The sequence below is a fragment of the Sarcophilus harrisii genome, chromosome 4 (genome assembly GCF_902635505.1).
Source record: "Sarcophilus harrisii chromosome 4, mSarHar1.11, whole genome shotgun sequence".
Classification (NCBI taxonomy): Eukaryota; Metazoa; Chordata; class Mammalia; order Dasyuromorphia; family Dasyuridae; genus Sarcophilus; species Sarcophilus harrisii.
In genome coordinates, this window is record NC_045429.1 from 341,498,444 (window position 1) to 341,516,627 (window position 18,184).

At 37.0% G+C, this 18,184-nt stretch overlaps 1 protein-coding gene across 3 annotated transcripts in view; it reads right to left on the bottom strand.

Annotated features, from left to right (window-relative positions):
* The window catches only part of CA10 (carbonic anhydrase 10), a 660,766-nt gene extending 643,057 nt beyond the window's left edge, over positions 1-17,709 (bottom strand). Inside the window, exons 1-2 of one of the 3 annotated variants that reach the window (XM_031966432.1) lie at positions 17,294-17,709; positions 15,483-16,127 (exon numbers count right to left, since the gene is read on the bottom strand). In XM_031966432.1, coding sequence (XP_031822292.1) covers positions 15,483-15,543 — 61 coding nt within the window. In that variant the 5' untranslated portion in view covers positions 15,544-16,127; positions 17,294-17,709. Of the gene's footprint in view, positions 1-15,482; positions 16,652-17,293 lie in introns of those variants that run through there. The other 2 variants (XM_031966433.1, XM_003767978.4) reach the window with 2 other exon arrangements.
* Between the last annotated feature and the right edge of the window lie 475 nt (positions 17,710-18,184).

Sequence of the window (18,184 nt, forward strand, 5' to 3'; positions counted from 1 at the left end):
AGAGTGCATCTCTTCTTTGGTACACAATTAATCTTTGTGTCATAAAAGCATATATGGATGACTCACTTCTCCCAGCCTTCAAGCAATGTTCAGGAGATTATTATCTCAAATGTAAAACTGAAGGAACTTGTATTTCTTTCATATGAAAAGACTATCTTAAAGATTATGGTAAATGATAACCATTCTTGACATGACCCAAACCATTATTTAAACTAGGGCTCAGAATATTTGTAAGGATCTAATCATTTTTTTTCTTTCAATGGTCTAAGAGCTCATATTCCTAAAATAATTTTCAATTTACTATTAAAAAATACTTTCCTCAGAATGGTCTTTTGAGTGAAACTTTATTTTTGCCATTTTACAGGTAAGCAAAGTAAGCCTCTTGAAGGCAGGAGTTATTTTCAATTTTGCCTTTATTTTCCAGACATTTGGCACATAAGAAGACACATAGTACATTTTTGTTGATTGATCAGAGTAATCATGATTACAGCTAGCTTACACAATGCTTAGACATCAACTCTTATTTTTGACTGCAAGTGTTCCTTCTATTACTCTATGCTTCCTATTAACAAGAACAAACTTTCCAAAATGAGAGGGCAAGACAGATGAACCTTCACTGTTTTAATAATAAAAAAGAATTCAGAGAAATCCTCCATTAAGTGATCATCAATTTGTTTATAAATATGGATCACAATTTCCTTTTTTTTCCTTTCATGTCTCTCTCCTCTATCTTTTTCTTTGTGTCTTTCTCTGTGTCTCCGTGTCTCTCTCTTCTCTGTCTCGTCTGTCTGTCTGTCTGTCTCTCTCACACACACACATACACAGAGTGCAATAAATCAGGCATTTCTTCCTGTGTGTCTCCCTTAAATTTCTACATATATGTAACCCTAAGGATACTCAACATGAACTTAAAATTCCATCAATGGTGCTTTAAAATCTTTGGCCAGAATTTATAATTTCTCCAGATACATTTAAAGATGCAATTTAAAAAATGTTTAAAGATTATACACCCTATGTCTTTCCATGTTATTCTGCCCTAAGCTGACCTATCTCAGTATTTCTGGATTTGAACTATATTACCAACAGGGCAGTTTCCACATTTTGCATGCACCTTTTCTCCTTTTCTTCTCTATTCACAACAGCTATCTATCTATTTTCATATGCACACCTCTATGCCTCTGAAGAGATTGCTCTGGGTTATCTTTCTTCCACTTCTCTCTCTCTCCTCACTTCTGACAATATGATATGAGAGAAACTAGACCAGTGGTTATTTTTAGAATCAGAAATTCTCAGGGTAGGAAATTCCCTTTACTAATGCAGGTAGACTCTTTCTCTAAAACTTAATGTGTTTAGAGATTCACTTAGGACATATACACAAAGTATGTAAATATCTAATATTATTAGATTAAATTCTACTTTCTTTAGTAAGCTAATGACAGCTCTATTTCACTCCTTTCTCTCAACTATTTCAGGTGTTCTTAACTTGGGATCAATGGATCACTAAGAAGGTCCATGGATAGATTACAAAAGATCTGTGGACTTGGATTGGAAAAACAAAAACAAAAATCAAAAACCCCACCACATTTTCATTTTCATTAACCTTAAATAAAATTTAGTATGTGCATGGATAATTTAAAAAATATTATTCTAAAAAGAAATTCATAGGCTTCACCAAACTACTAAAGGAGTTCATGATATAAATCAGTTAAAACTCTCTGTCCAATAAAATGATGTATTCTGTCCTGTCTAGATCTTCAATATTTTATGCATATATATTTTGTCCCTTGAATCCCATTTCCATCTCCAACAAGTCCCTACAAGTCTCCAAGAACAGAGTCCCTCCCCCCATTTCTTTTATATTCTCCATATAGTATTAGGCATTGAATATATTCTTGTTTGATAAATTAATTACACAAAATAGTGGCACCAATGCAAACCTAGGAATTTTTCTTAACATCAAGATTTTGCTTCTTTTTTTCCATTGACATTTTGCATCAATAAAGAACAATTGCTTCATTGAAGTCAAATTAGACCCACAATGGTAAAACTCAACTCAACGGTTAAAGACCTTGCAATATATAACACCACCACCACCACCACCAACAGCTAGCATTTATATATCATTCTAAGATTTGCAAGTGCTTTACATTTTATCTCATTTGATTTTCCCAAGAACTCTAAAAAAAAAATCACCATTTTACAAATGAAGAAACTAAAGATGAGAAAGTTCATTTGACTTGTTCAGGGTCACTCAGACAGTTAATGTCTCAGGCAGGATTCAAACTCACATCTTTCTCACTCCAAGTCCAGTGCTCTATCTTAATCCTTCTTAATACTAGTGCTTTATTTCTGGGAATATCCACACCTCCTCCCAAATTTATCTTTACATATTTTGCCCATAGACCATTGTTTACATATTATCAGTCTATTTGACTCTGAACTCCTTCAGAGTAAGTACTGTTTGCTTGTTTGTTTGTTTTTGCCTTTCTTTATTCTCCCAGAACTTAGTCATACACAGCATGGACTTAATAAATGCTTATTGACTACTCACTATGCCACCTATCCCATATAATAAGAATTAATAACTATAAGATAATCATATGGATATTCTTGAAGGGAAAGCCTATCTCTTATTAATGTTCCCAAAAGCACTAATTTTAAGCTTCACTTTATATATATATATATATATACACAAGGGAAGTATCACTGAATGGAATTAAGGATCTAAGTTCAAATTTTTTCCTGCCACTCCCTGTGTTACCTTGGGCAAATCAATGAATCTCCCTGCCTCAGTTTCTTACCTGTAAAATGTGCACTTGAATCAGATGACCCATGAGTTCCCTTTTGGAGACACATATATGTTTCTACTTAAGTTTTGTCATATTTAGGGCACTTTATTAGAGTACTAATAATATAATATATAAAATGAGTGATAGATATATTTTATCACCTTAATTTTTTTCCTCCATGATATTCAGATGATTGACTGAATTTCCTATTTCCTATCCAGATGTTTGGCATCAATCACCCAGACATAATAATAAGGCTACTGACTAGTAATGCTCACAAACACTTACTAGACCCATATGTTCTATTAAGAGAAAAACTGAATTGCTTGACTAAGTGGATTAACTCAGGCCTTGGAGGGGGCTAATTAGTATTTGTGCTCAATAGTGCAAAATATTCCACTACTGCTTATTAACTTATGGTATCATGAAAGTATCTTAGATTTAGAGTTGAAAGAGACCTCAGAAGCCATCTAGTCCAATCTCCTCACTTACAAGTAAACAAAGTGAGGCTCGGGGAAATAATATGGCTTATCCAAAGTCATATATATTATAGGTAAAGGACCCAAGGTTTTTAACTCCATCCTTTAAACCTAAATTAAACACTCTCTCTACTGCACCATACTGTCTCCCAACCTTCTCTTTTTAATAGAACCTCCTTCTGTGGCATGGTTGTATGGTACAATGGATAGAGTGCCTGATCTGAAGTTGGGAAGACTCATTTTCCTAAGTTCAAATTTGGCCTCAAACATATACTAGCAGCATGACCTTGAGGCAAGTCACTTATCCTTGTTTGTCTTGATTTCCTCATCTGTAAAATGAACCAGAGAAGGAATGACAAAGCACTCCAGTATCTTTGCCAAGAAAAAAAACACAAATGGGGGTCACGAAGAGTTAGATATAAGTGAAATGACTGAACAACAATGACAATCACCACTCCTACCACCTTGTATGATAAAAACTCAGTTCCCTCTATGGAACACAAGAAACTTCAGATGCAAAGTTGTAGACAATCTAACAATGATATCCACTTTATTTCAGCATAACTTCTAAATGAAGAGAGACTTTATTATTCAACGCAGTATAATACAAAGGAATACTAATTTCAGTATAATAAAATACGGCAGTTAATATTGGCTCTGCTACTCCCTAGCTGTGTGATTGTCTGTAAGTTACTCTGAAATGTAAAGTATTAGCAGCAGTAGTAATAGTAATAATAATAGTAATAGTAATAGTAATAATAGTAGTAGTACAATTATCTCTTCTACCTCACAGGGATTAGAGGTGCAGTGTCCCTGCAATCTGGAAAATCCATATAAAGTTATTTGAACCTTCCTTTATACCAGAGAAGAAATTTGATTTTTTTCCTTTTTTAATGGAATGTTAATCGTACCTTATTGTAAAATCTGGATTAAGTATTTGGTCATAGGCTATATCACATAATATTATACACATATTTTATACATTTCTGAGTTTCTAAATTTTTCGTGTCTCATTTGCTGCTGTCTGGGTTTGTTATCTGAGGCTTGCACAAAACTCCTCCTGAATTTCTGTTTAATTTCTTATGCTGACTTGCAATATATCAAAACCTTAACTGGGAAAAATTGTAATGTGGAAGGGATAATAGTAATAACAGAAATATCATAGTAGTAAGATTGTTGTGAGGAAAGCACTTTATTAGTATAAACTGCAATTTAATTAAGCTCTGAATGCTGAGTAAAACTTACATCTGAATAAAAACCACAAATACCTCCTACCTTCTAATCCACATTCCCACACAGCAAAGATATGTAAATAAACATACTTTATTTGTATTCAATGGAAAAAACTTGCTAGAGTGGCTCTATCTCAGTTCTGACACTTACTAGCTGTATGAACTTGGATATTTTCCTTAACATCTCTAAATGCCAATTTCCTCGTCTATAAAATAAAGATAAAAATATTTGCACTGCCACCCTCATAGGGTCACTTCTACAAAATCACTTTGGGGGATGTCTAACTAAATAGAGAAACTTGAAGGGTTACAGAGGATTTCAGTTCACCATCATATTATCCAGCAAAGATTACTAAAGGCCACCAAACAGTATAATGATCAAGAAATCCAAAGAACATTATCATACTCCTTCAACTACCCCAGAACTATAGGAAAAGACATCTGCAATGGATGTCATTTGAGAAAGTGGCTATCCTAGGAATTCTGATGCAAAGTGAAGTAAAGTGGTATACTTTAAATGCCTTAAGCAGCCTTGCTTCTGTGATATGAGGCTTCCTTCACTTTGTCCTTAGAGGGCAAGATACACAGAGACCAAAGACTAGGTACAGCACTTTGATGCCAAATTCAACATTGGCAACCAGTAGAATTATGTCCAAGATGCTTTGGGGAGGGGAAGAGAGAGGATCAGAAAATCTCCATAGGTCTCTGAATATGGCAACATTGAGAACAGAGACAATCCAGGTGAGCTATAAATTACAGTGCTCTGATCTGAGACACTCCAGAAGGAATTGAATAATCTGACTGAAAGTAATCCTAATGGTTATAAATGTGCCAATATTGTGAATACAAACAGACTTGGGAAGGTGAAAGTTAGAGACAAAAATCCAGGAAATTATGGTCAAAACCAAACAGGGTTTACTACCCAATCTAAGAATGTGAAAAGTGACAAACTCTTGTCTGGAGCCAAAGTTTCAGATTTTGAACTAAGGTCAAAGATAAAAGTACACTAAAGAATATACACTAAAGAATACAGAACATTCCAAAAAAATATTAATGATCAAGAGAAGCCCAAGAGGTGAACCCAAACTGAAAATAAAGGATTTGAGATAAAAAACAAGATTTTACTGTAGGACTACAACAATACCTTAAAGATACAAAGTAGATTTTTTTAATTAGATAAGGGAAATAAGAGTTCTGAGGGAAAGAATAGAAGGAGAAAAAATTATTTGGAAAACAAAGTAGAAATTTTTATCGCAAGAATAACTGAATAGAACTCAATGACTGTAGGAGATGAAAAGAAATTAGAACAAAATAAAAAAAAGAGGAACATGAGGCAGTTTTCAGATGAAGAAATCAAAGCTATGCATTTAAAATGGGGATTATTAAATTTTTACTCATGACTCCTTTTCACTGGAGAAATTTTTATGTTGCCTCATTTTGAATATGAGTCAAGGTGATTCTGGAAGCATTCATGTATGCTTAGTGTAAAAGTGCACATGTTATATGTGCAAAACATTGAAGTCACAATATACAACACAGGTAAGCAATGCAATAAACACCTCAGATTTATTACACATTTGGTGCTGAATTAATTTTTGTCATTAAATTCAGAAACCTTTTACTGTTGTCTAATTTTTCACAACTCCCATTTTAAGTTATCTGACCTCATATAAGTTTGTAACTACAGTTTAAAAAGCTCTCCTCTAAATCCCTACTGATCAAGAAATGCAAATGAACACTTCTGAGCTATCATTTCACAATCTATTAGACTGGCTAATAAAACAGAAAAAGAAAATAATAAATCCTGGATATGGACATAGAAAAATTGGGACATTAATGCACTGTTGTTAGATTTGTGAACCGCTTCAACATTACAGAGAGCAATTTAGAAGTATATCCAAAGGGCTATAAAACTATGTATACTCTTTGATTTCTGAATCTGTATCCCAAATAAATTTTTCCAAAATGGGTGAGAAGAGGACTTATTTGTACAAAAATATTTATGGCAGCTCTTTTTGTAATGATAAAGAATTGGAAATTGAGGGAACATCTATCAATTGGGGAATGGCTGAACTAGTTGTGGTATATGATTATAATGGGATATTACTGTGCTATAAAAATGATAAGCAGACAGATTTTAGAAAAATTTAGCAAGACATTTATGAACTGGTGCAAAGTGAAGTGAACAGAACCAGGAAAACATTGTAAACAGCAATAGCAATATACTAATGTTATATACAAAATACTGAATAATAATCAATTGAAAAATTTAGCTATTCTCAACAATACAATAATCAAAGGCAATTCCAAAAGACTCATAATGAAAAATGCTATCTATCTTTAAAGAAAGAATTAATGGAGTCTGAATACAAATTGAAACATACTATTTTTCACTTTCTGTATTTTTTTCATGTTTCCTCCACTTTGAGTTTGTCTTCTTTCACAATATGACTGATATGGTAATATTTTACATGATTGAACATGGGTAACCTATATCAATAGCTTACTGTCTCAGGGAGGGGAAAATAAGGGCAGAGAAAATTTTTAACTCAAAAAAATTTTAAATAAATGTTAAAAATTATCTTTTTGTGTGTATGCATGTGTGTATATCTGTATCTATATCTATATCTATATCTATATGCTGACCTAGAAAACAGGTCCAGGAGAGATAATTCAATGTTATTGAATTTCCTGAAGACTATGACTCCCACAATATATGTTGGAAGCTAATGGTGTGGAAATTTCCTGCACCAAGGCAGGTCACCATATCTTCTGCAACTTCTCATAGGAAGTTACCTATCACTGAAACCATAAGTGATTTTCCCAGACATATGACCAGTATGTGTCAGAGATAGCATTTGGGCTTTTACTAGAATAAAGGACTTCCAAGCATTCCTGATGAAAATATTAGTGTTAAGCAGAAACTTTGAAATGCAGATACAGTCAAGAGAAACAAAAAGGAAAATATAATTGAGCAGTTGGAAAGGAGCTAAGTGATTTTTTAAAAAAGTATTTACATTCTAATAACGGAATAACAATCTCTCCCTTCAAAACCCTAGAATCTTTAAGAATCACAGATGGAGTTAAATATGTCAAATGAAGAGATTTCTGTTGTTCTATTTTTATGGTATATAGCAAACTATAAGGAAAAGGGAGTGAAAACTTACTAATTCTACTAAGTGAGTTAAGTAACTAGAAGAGTTGATGAACAATGAAGAAAAACAATGGAAAACAGGTATTACAAGCTCATTCTTCTATGAAAAGGATCACCGAGAATTGAATACAGACAAATACACACACAGACACACATGCTCACATACACATAAACAAAGGATTTGTAGAAATATTTTAAACCCAACAAGGTGAAAGGAAAACAGAGAGAGGAGAGAGGCTTAAGGAAGAAGATAGAATGAGAGAAGAAACAAGCCAAAAAAACTTCAGCTTCAGCTTGTGGCTCATAAATGTGAGAATCTAAGGCAAAGGAAAAGTAACAAGCAGTAATCAGAGTGTAGGAGAAGAGAGCATGTATATTAAAGTGGAAGATTACTTCAACTACAGATCACTTCTATGGATCATGACTCTCTTTTATGACTATCTTCTTTTTGTAAAAATCCAGTGAAGAGGGAAAAATATGATAAAGAAAAACATAAAATTTATAGCTATAAATCATAGCCATAAATGTTAATTAGATGACCTCACCAATTAAATGGATGAGGGTAGCAGAATGGAGTAGAAAGAATCATCTAAGAATATGTTGCTTACAAAGGAACATACTTAAAACAAAGATTCACATGGGGTGGGGTTGACCAAAGCATAATTTATTGCACTTCCAAATTCAGGAATAATGATGGTTAACACATACATAATATACAGAAAGAGAGAGAAAGAGAGAGAGAGAGAGAGAGAGAGAGAGAGAGAATGAGAACTAAAAGAGATAACCCAGGAAAGTACATTATACTTAAAGTCACCCTATCAACACTTAATATATTTGCACCATTAGCATAGTATCTGAGTACTTTAAAAAATTTTACTCAATTATGAGTGATAACTAGCAAAATGATAATAAATGGGTTTTGTATGATGCTCAAACAAAAAAGTTTTTTTTTTTAAAGGTAAAAACCTGAATAGAATATTAAAAAATAGATATATTAGCTGTCTGGTGATAAGAATAGAAATGAATATACAGATTTCTGAGTTGTTCATAAAACCAACAATAAAAACTAAATTAGAATGTAAAAGCCTCAAAGAAATATAAAACAACAACAACCACCCTGAAATATCAGACATATTCTTTAGCATACATGGGTATAATCAGGATTTTTTTTAAAAGTTCAATCTTTAAAAATTTAAAACTGTTGAATTTATGCTGAGCGTGCAGGATTTTTTCATTATTAGGGATATTATCGATACAGAATGACAAATTAATAATAAAAATAACAAAAATCATATGACTACAACAATACATGCAGAAAAAGTTTCTAACAAAATATAATTTATATATACATATATACATATATATATATATATATATATATATGAACTTTTAATATGGTAAAGAGAGCTGGCATGATCTGTGATAGTTAAATGCTAGAAATCTTTTCAAAAAAATCAAGGGTAAAGCAAGTATGTACATTATCACCACTATTATTTGATTATACTTTTTAAAATGTTAGCTCTAGCAACAAGAAAAGTAAATTGAGGGGCAAAAGCATACACAACAAGAAAACAAAATGATTAGTTTTGTAAATGATAAATAAGAAATCAATTTATTCAATGACTTTAGCAAAATAGAAGGATTTAAAATAGATCTATAGTAATCATCAGCTTTTCTGTATGCTATCAAGAAAATTCGGTAGGAAAACAAAGCAAAATTGCAATCAAATTAGCTATAGAATAACTAAAATATTTGCAAATTCATCTATTAAAACAGGCATATAGTACTTATATGACTATAACTAAAGATACTCTTTATGAAATAAACACAAATAATTGGAGATATATTGAATGCTCATGATTGGGCTATTCTAATATAATCACATCAATATTATTTAAAAATTTACTTTGCAATGAGTACAGTTCAAACTACAAAAGGGTCAATTTTGTAGGGCTTAAAAAGTGTACAACAAAAATTCCTCCGAAGGAACAAATCAAAATTTTAAGGGAAATATTTTAAAAAGTTGGAGGACAGCCTAGCAATACTGGATATTAAATAATATCATAAATCGGTAATCATCAAAGCCATTTGGTATTCCTCATGAAATAGAAAAATTGACTACTAGAATAGGTATTATACACAAGTTCAAGAAATAAAAAAATACAGTGCTTAATAAATCCAAAGATCCTAATACTATGGTAATGATTTACTATTTGATTAATAAAATACTGGAAAAACTAGCAGTTGGTCATAAATCAGGGTTCTTCTGACATATTAATATCTTATACTGCTTACTAAAATAAGCTCCACATGGACATATGACAGATAGGAAAGCTCAGCTCAGATAAAATAAATAGAGAAATAAGTAAGGATATCACAATTAATAGAAAATCAATCAAATAAGGGGTAGAGATTATCACAGAAAATAAAATGGATAAGTGATCATATGAACTTGAAAAGTTTTTGGTATAAACAAAACAGATGCAGTTAGATTTAGAAATGACTGACAGGAAGAATAAATTTCTGCTACTTGTCTGATATATAAGATATAAAGGGAACTAATTCAAATATATAAGACTAAGAGCTATATCCCTATAGATAAATTATAAGAACACAAATAGTTGTGATAAGAAGAAAATCCAGCCATTGATAACCATATGAAAATAAATGATCCAAATTATTAATATAAAACAACTCTCTGATTTTACCTGATGCCCATCAAATTGTCAAACATGTCAGAAAAAAGACAACTGTTGAACTCTTGTAGGTGATGTGGGAGGATAGACACATGAATGTTTAAGCTACAGATTGGTTAGGCCATACCAAGAAGGGATTTGGAATTATACAAAACAAGCCATTAAACTATGCTTATTTTTTTGATCTGCTCAATACTACTACTACTACTACTATGTCTCAGAGAAATAGAATAGTAAAAGGATTCATATTACAAAAATATTCATTGTAGTACTTTTTATTGTAGCAAAGAACTGGAAACAAAAGTTGTACCCATTAATTAGGAAAATAACTCTCTAAAGTATGATATATAAGTATAATTGAAAAATATGACAGACATAGTTTAAAGGAAAACTAGGAAGTTTTGTATGAAATGATGAAGAGAAGATAGTAGAAACAGGAAGGAGAACAATTTATACAAGGACTACAACATTCTAAAGAAAAGGAATTTGGAAAGTTTTAATGATTCTGAACAGTTTAATGAACAATCATCACTCCAAATGACAGATAATAAGGCATGATACTCACCTACTAACTGAGAAGGCATGAACTAAAGGCTCAGAAGAACAAGAGTTTCCAGAAATGGTCAATTCATGATTTTGTTTTGTTTGACTATTCTTATCATTTACAAAGAAGACTGGGGTATTTTTTTTATTAGAGGAATATGAATTAAAGAGGTGCTAATTATAGTGATAAGACCCAAAAATGAAAGAAAAAAGTATCAATGTAAGGTTTTAAAAAGTATTCAAGATCAGAGACATGAAGAACAACTTTAGAACTTTGTTGAATTTATTGTATCCTTAGAAAATTGTTTTACTAGAAATTCAGAGTATTATATATACTTCATCATTTCCTCCTCTTTCTGTAAATATTCATATTTACTGGTCACAAATTCATAATAGCAAAAAAATTCTCACTTTGTAAAACTGGAAACATTGTACAATTGTGTATGTATAAACTAATGATAATTATCATAGAATTATAAATGTAGAGCTAAAGGGTCTTCAAAAGCTTTCTAGTGTAATTCTCCACTTTATGGATGAAAATACTAATGCCAGGGCAACTAGCTGGCATGGTAGATATAATGTCACAGGAAGACCTGGGTTCAAATGTGATCTCAGACACTTAAAAGTTGTGTAATCCTGGGCAAGTCACTTATAATAATCCCAATTAGGGTCATCAAGAGTAGGAAAGGATTGAATAAAAAGAATAACAGACACTAAGACCCAGAGAGACTAAATGATTTGCCTAAAGTCACAGAAGTTGTAAGGGTCAGAAATGAAATTTGAAATGAGGTATTCTGACTACAATGCTGGTGTTATTTCCCACTAATCATAATACTACTAATAAAAAATTCTGATGACTTTTATGAAAATGTTTTGCATAACTTCACATATGTCTTCTTAATGGAGTGGGGTGGGGAGGAAGGGGAGAATCTGGAACTCAAAGTTTTAAAAACAAATATAAAAATTATTTTACATGTAACTGGAAAAAATAAAACAAATTAAATAAAAAAAACTGAAGGAATCTCTTCCAATTAAGGTTAAATTTTCATGTTATATAGCGAGAGTATGGTATATAATGGACAAGTTGTTTTGTCTGAGTCAAATGTGGTAACTATTCTACAGCTAGAAGATCTTTTCCCACAGCTGGAGAACCCATCTGAGCAGCTGTTTTAGGAGAAAGACTGAAACTCCAAACAGCACAGAAGAAAACAATCTCTGCTCCTTTCTTTCCCCTCACAGATTCTACGTTTTCAGCCAAATATGCTTTTATTTCATTGTGGATTCAGAAGCACTTCCACTCCATAGCCCTCCCTTTTCATGCTCTGCTGGGGAGTCATTAAGTGACTGCAACTGATGACATCTGGATCACAGTCCCAAATCCTACTTACTAAGCTACTAGCTAAAGCCATCCAGGGCTTTTGGTCTCCTTAGCTGATGTTTTCTTTTTTTTTTGTTTTTAATCACAAGCAGATTATTGCACATCCCTGGAATACACAAGCCCAAGATCTCTGTTTTGAGTAGTAACATAGAAAAAAAATCATTCTACACCTTATTTCCTGTGATCAAGAAAACAAAAACCCAAACTAAATAGCCAAAGGAAAGGTTTTTACCTTTTTTTGTATCCTCCTCACTTAGCACAGTGTTTGGTACACAATAAGTGTTTAATAAAAGCTTGTTGACTTAACCAAAAGTGAAAATTACTCCCCTGTAACTAAATCAAGGATCCTTCAACCCTGGCCTAATTTTCCAACTAAGATTTTATTTTTTAGCATGTTTACACTGCAGAATTGTGTTTCCTCTCCCTGGTCTGGTATTTCTTGATAATACAGCAAACCATGCCAATGCATCAATTATTGATGCACAGTGACCCAATAAACCAGCACAGCACATTAGGTTCACCACTTGCCTGGAGACTCACTACACTGAGGGAAAGAAGGAAAGGAGAGAAAGAAGAGGGAAAAATCAGAAAGATTTATTTGGCTCCCCCAGTGATACTGTGTTCCTTTCAGTGAATCCCTATCTATGCTAAGTAAATTAAAACTGCAAATCATGGAAAACCCGAGATGGGAAAGACCCACCAGTCTCTCCCTGAGTCACATTTCTTCAGACTTAGTCCCCATGTACTAGTTCTGCCCTCCCCCTCATTTCCCAACCTCCCCAGCAATATCCCAAACCTGTCACATGGGAAGGAAAGGGAGGAGACAGAACACCCCAAAGTGTGGCAATTGTGAATTACAATTATAGTGCCCTCCTGAATGCTGACATAAAAGGATGTAATTGGATAAGCAGCTAGGCTGAGGCAAAGAGGCAGGAGAGGCAAAAACCTTAGCCATTTAAAAATAATGGGTCTTTAAAGTAGGTGTGTATAATACATAAATGTGCAAGGCATAATGCTATATCTCTGTCTAAACAGCTTCATAAAGGGCAAATTAATTCAGGACCTAACTAGGCATTTGGAACCATAACCTAGTTTTCCATATTAAGCTAATAGCTAGCAATTTTGCTTACACTTTTATTTCCTCATAATACATCAATGATGATTATTTAGTGAATGTGTGTGAAAGGCCATGTGCTCAATACTTCCATTTCTTACTTGAAAACATTCCCTATCCTTCTATGTCTGTGCTTTAGCTGCTGGTATAACTAGTAAAATATAGCTTTAACCTTGCATGATTAATACAATATACTGTTTCCAAACTCTTTTACATGATGTATATGAACATATACAGAAAGAGATTCTTTTTTTCCAGCAGGTCATTATGCATGATTGCCATTAAGAAATAAATGTTACTATGTTAGTATATGTATGGAGAAATACAAAGGGGTGAGTTGCTAACAAGATGAAGTAAGGAAGGGCTAAATGAATATTAACTAATCAAAAGCCTTAGCAAGAACTGGACTTTCCACTTATCAGAAACTAAAAGAAATACTTATGAAGAAGAAGTTGGAGGGGAGGCAAGGAAGAATGTTGGTAGTGGTCTTAGACTTTTTTGGCAACTTTAGTGAAATATTTCTGGAAGGAGAGAGTTGAAAAGGAAAATTTGGGGACAGATATAAAAAGACTGCCTAAATAATTATATATACACACATATACATATATAAGCATTTACACACACACACACACACACACACACACACACACACACACATAACCATTCCTGAGAGACTGGCTTATAGGTAAAGCTCTTATTCCCTTACTATCCAACCAGATGCAGCAAGAGTAAATGAATATGGGTTAAAAAAAGACATTACACATATACATTACGACAACAAAAGCAAATTCTTTGGTCAGATTGTCAGTGGAAAATAGGAGTTAGACTATAGGGTGAGGATGGGGGGCTTCTAACCCCTTCCTGTTTCATATTAGCTGGAAGTGGAGACTGAAGAGCACGGTTTGAGAGTTAGTGTTTTATTTCACCAGGGTTAATATGAGCTCAAGATCCCTAGTAGTATAAGATTAGATGGGAGGAGCAATATCATTCAAGCTACCCCTTTCCTCTGTTCCAGATCTGCCTGGTTAAAGAAGCCATGGGTTATTTCTCCTCAGGTCATTGGGGAAGTTGGCTGTATTCCCATTTTGGGGAAACAGGGACCAACGACATGATTATAAATGAAATCTACCAACACACAACTAAGTGGGCATTTTGTAGAGAGAAGAAGCAGTGGTTGGGTAAGGGTACCATCAAGTTCTACAATATTTCAGGGACAGGCCACTTCCTCCCTTAGCCACCTGAGCAACATTTCATTAATGTTCACTGGTGGATGATCCTCTGCCTTCCCATCTCTCCACACAGAATACCCATACTTTTTTTTTTTTTTTTTTTTTTTGACTACCTATTCCTTTCTGTTACCACAGTTCAGGACAACTCCACTTGCTTGAGATTTAAGAGATAAGGCTAGGAAGGTGGAACTATAGGGCAATAGCTATTGGGAATCCTGGAATGCCACAGTGGTTGCTTTGTGGGTAAGGGGTGGTGGTGGAGGTTTAGGTAAGATCCTCAGACAAGAACATGCTAGTTCCTGCCTGCTATCCGAAACACACACACACACACACACACACACACATCCCGCACATGCACCCTTATTCCCCTCCCAACAGTTTTCTGCCGGCATGATCTAATTCCCGCATTCTCCGCAGTCTCTCCAAAGTGACTACATAGAGGGGCAGGGCACTGCGTCCATTTTGCCAGCTTTAAGGCGCTGAGTTTGGGAACTTTGAAGCCCGGGAGACTGGGATTGGGTAAGGGTCGGGGTTGGGGGTGCTGAAGGCAGTATTTAGGCACTAGATTTTTCTAGCCGATAATCAGCGGAGAATCATGAGTCACCTTTCTCCGTAACTGTTCTAATCTCCTCCCTAGATCTCAATTCTTCCGACATAACTGAATCCCCCCTAGTACTCTCATCCAGCGCTCTTGGGAACAGAAAGGAAGAGGCGCTCATAGTTTTGCAGGTGGGGAAGCCCGCATAGCTCCCTACCCCCGAGCGGCCGGGTGCCCTCCCCTTCCCCTTTCACGGGTATTTACCTAAGACAAAATCCATATATTTTTACACTACATAAGAAAATCTTTCAAATCCGATTTGTTCCATACCTGATATGCAGACGATGAAATTGGCTTGAAGGAGAAAAAGCACCTCCCAGACTATTTCCATTCTCCGATTCTCATTCCAAGTGCATCACTCGACGGAAAAAAAAAGGGGGGAAGGGGAAAGGGGGAGCCCGCCACCACACACGCACACACACACGCACACACACACACACATACACACACTCGCTTACGCGCGCGCACACGCACTCCCACCCCAAAGCCGGCCAGTGACTACCACCCCTAAGATCAATATCTCAGTTTGAATAGTTCCAGCAAATCTCCCCTCGAGCTCGTAGGATCTATTCCCCAGATGTGCTGACACATGTCCAATGTTTCGCTGCCCCGACGGTCTTTCTCCTCTCCTTCCCGGGCTCTTGAAAGCAGCGGCAGAAGCAGCAGCAGCAGCAGCAGCAGCAGCAGCAGTGGCCGCCACCTGAGGCCACCGGCGCCGGACTCTTTTTCTAGAATGCGAGACCCCAATCCACCAGGCCTCCCAACAAGACATAGACGACAGCCCCCCGCTGGGCCGCGTGGTCGACTCTCTTCTCCTGCACTAGCTCTCTGGGTGCCAGGCGGTCAGCTACAAGTTGCCCTCGAAGTCCGCCCACCTTACCAGGGCATGGTTAGCTTTTCTTCGGGGCTCCTCTCCTGCTGCCCCGAGTGTGGAGGGTGGGTACACCATACAGGAAAAGAAGGAGGAAAAGGGAGAAAGGGAGTTGGGGGGGGGGGAGAGAGAGAGAGAGAGAGAGAGAGAGAGAGAGAGATTTGAATGTGACTTGTCATAAATCTCTGGCAGTTTGCAACCTCAGCCTCGCTTTAGGATTATTTCAGAAGAAGCTTTTTCTTTTCCTCTTCCTCTCTTGCTCTCTTTCTCCTTCTTTATGCCTCTTGTCCCCAGGATCCAGGGTGCCCACCCGGAAAGAAGGAGCCCCCGGCACCTTGGGCGAAGAATCCTTAGGGAGAGCAAAGTGAGCACGGCCTTGGCTTAAACTCCTTACTTGGGCAGATGGGCCGTGGCGTCCGAGCCACGTACTCCTTATTTATCTATTGTTTCCCTTGCTTTCATTCGTTTATACATTTATTTCTGCACGGTTCCCCTGCTCCTACACTTTCCTGTCTCCTTCATCACTAGTAGTCTCTGAGATTTTCCCGCAATGAAACTGCAGGGGTCGTTCTTTCCTCGCCTATAGCTTGCTGCTTTCAGGGAGTAGGGGGAGGGGGAAGATGGAAGGAAAGGGGGGAGGGTCTGCAAAAGCAGGGGGGGACTAGGCCAGGTAAGCTCTCTCGCCTGCCCCGACCTCTACTGTCTGTCTCCCCAGGCCCGAGTCCCAGGCAGCTGGACACCCGGATGGAGTTAGACAGGGGTTAGAAAAGGATGCTTTAAGGTTAGAATCAGGGATCATCACAATTGGAATGAAAATGAGAAGTTTCCTAGGGCTCTCGTCTCCTCCCCCGCCAGGGGCATAGCATCTCACCAGAGGGCTCTGGGCACGGCTACCTGCCCCGTTCCCCCTCTCTCCAGGGGTTCCGATGCAAGCTTTGTCATTTTAGTTTCCAGTCTCATTAAAAATAACTTCGCGCGGGTCTGTGTGGCGCCAGAGCCCGGGACGGGACTTAGCCGAGGAGTTGCATTGCGGTTCTCTCCCTCGGCTATGGTTCCCCAGAAATATTGGGATCTCTCTCTCCTCTTCCTTTCTTTTTTTTGGTCATTTTTGCATAATTCATTCCCGGTCCTCTCTCCCCCTCCTACTTCTCTCCCAGCTCTCCCCCTTTCCCCCTCCCCCTTTGCAGTTCAGCAATAGAGCGCGACTTACCCCCAAAGTTCTCCTTTTTCCGGCTCGTAAACCAGGTGTAACTCCCTTCTGCAATCTCCTCCCTCGCCCTCCCCTCCCTCTGCTTCTCCTCCTCCCCCCGAGGGGGAAAATAATTGACCAAAGCTTTTCCAGGGCTGAGTGACCGCGGCGGACAGAGGCAGCCAGCAGATACCGAGACCTGCTACGCGCCGGGGCTGCCCGGGACTGGAGTCTCGGGCCAGAGGGAGGGGCGTCGGGGAGCTGCGGCTGCCCTCCGCTCCTAGCCTCGTCTCGCCTTGCCTGGCTTTTTTTTTTTTTTTTTTTTTTTTCCGCTTTTTCTTTCTTTTAGCTCTAGCGCTTTCTATTCCTTTGCCGGGCTTCAGGATATACTCCCCGCTGGCAGTGCAGCTTCCACTGAAGGAGATTTCCACACTAAATACGCGCGCGCGCGTGCGCGCACACACATACACACGCGCACACACAAACACACACACACACACACACACACACGAACACAACTAGAGAGCGATTCTCCCGGGTCCCTTGGGGAAGGTGGAAACGGGAGCTTGCACCGGGGCAAGGAAAGAGGTTCCAGGGAGCCTTTCATCATTGCGAAAAGGGGCTCTGTGTGTGTGTGTGTGTGTGTGTGTGTGTGTGTGTGTGTGTGAGAGAGAGAGAGAGAGAGAGAGAGAGAGAGAGAGACAGAGAGAGAGAATGTTAAGAGGGTCTGTAAATGGGGAGGCAGGAAGGGTAATTCGCCCTAAGTCAGAGAGTTGGCCGGGGAACACTTGGAAGAAATCCCCACAATGGGCAATCGGGGAACAGTTTGAATGAGAGGGGGGTGACAGTGTGGAGGGAAAAAAAATGTTGCAGGGGAGGGGAGTAGGGCGAACAGGCTTAAATAGTAGGAAG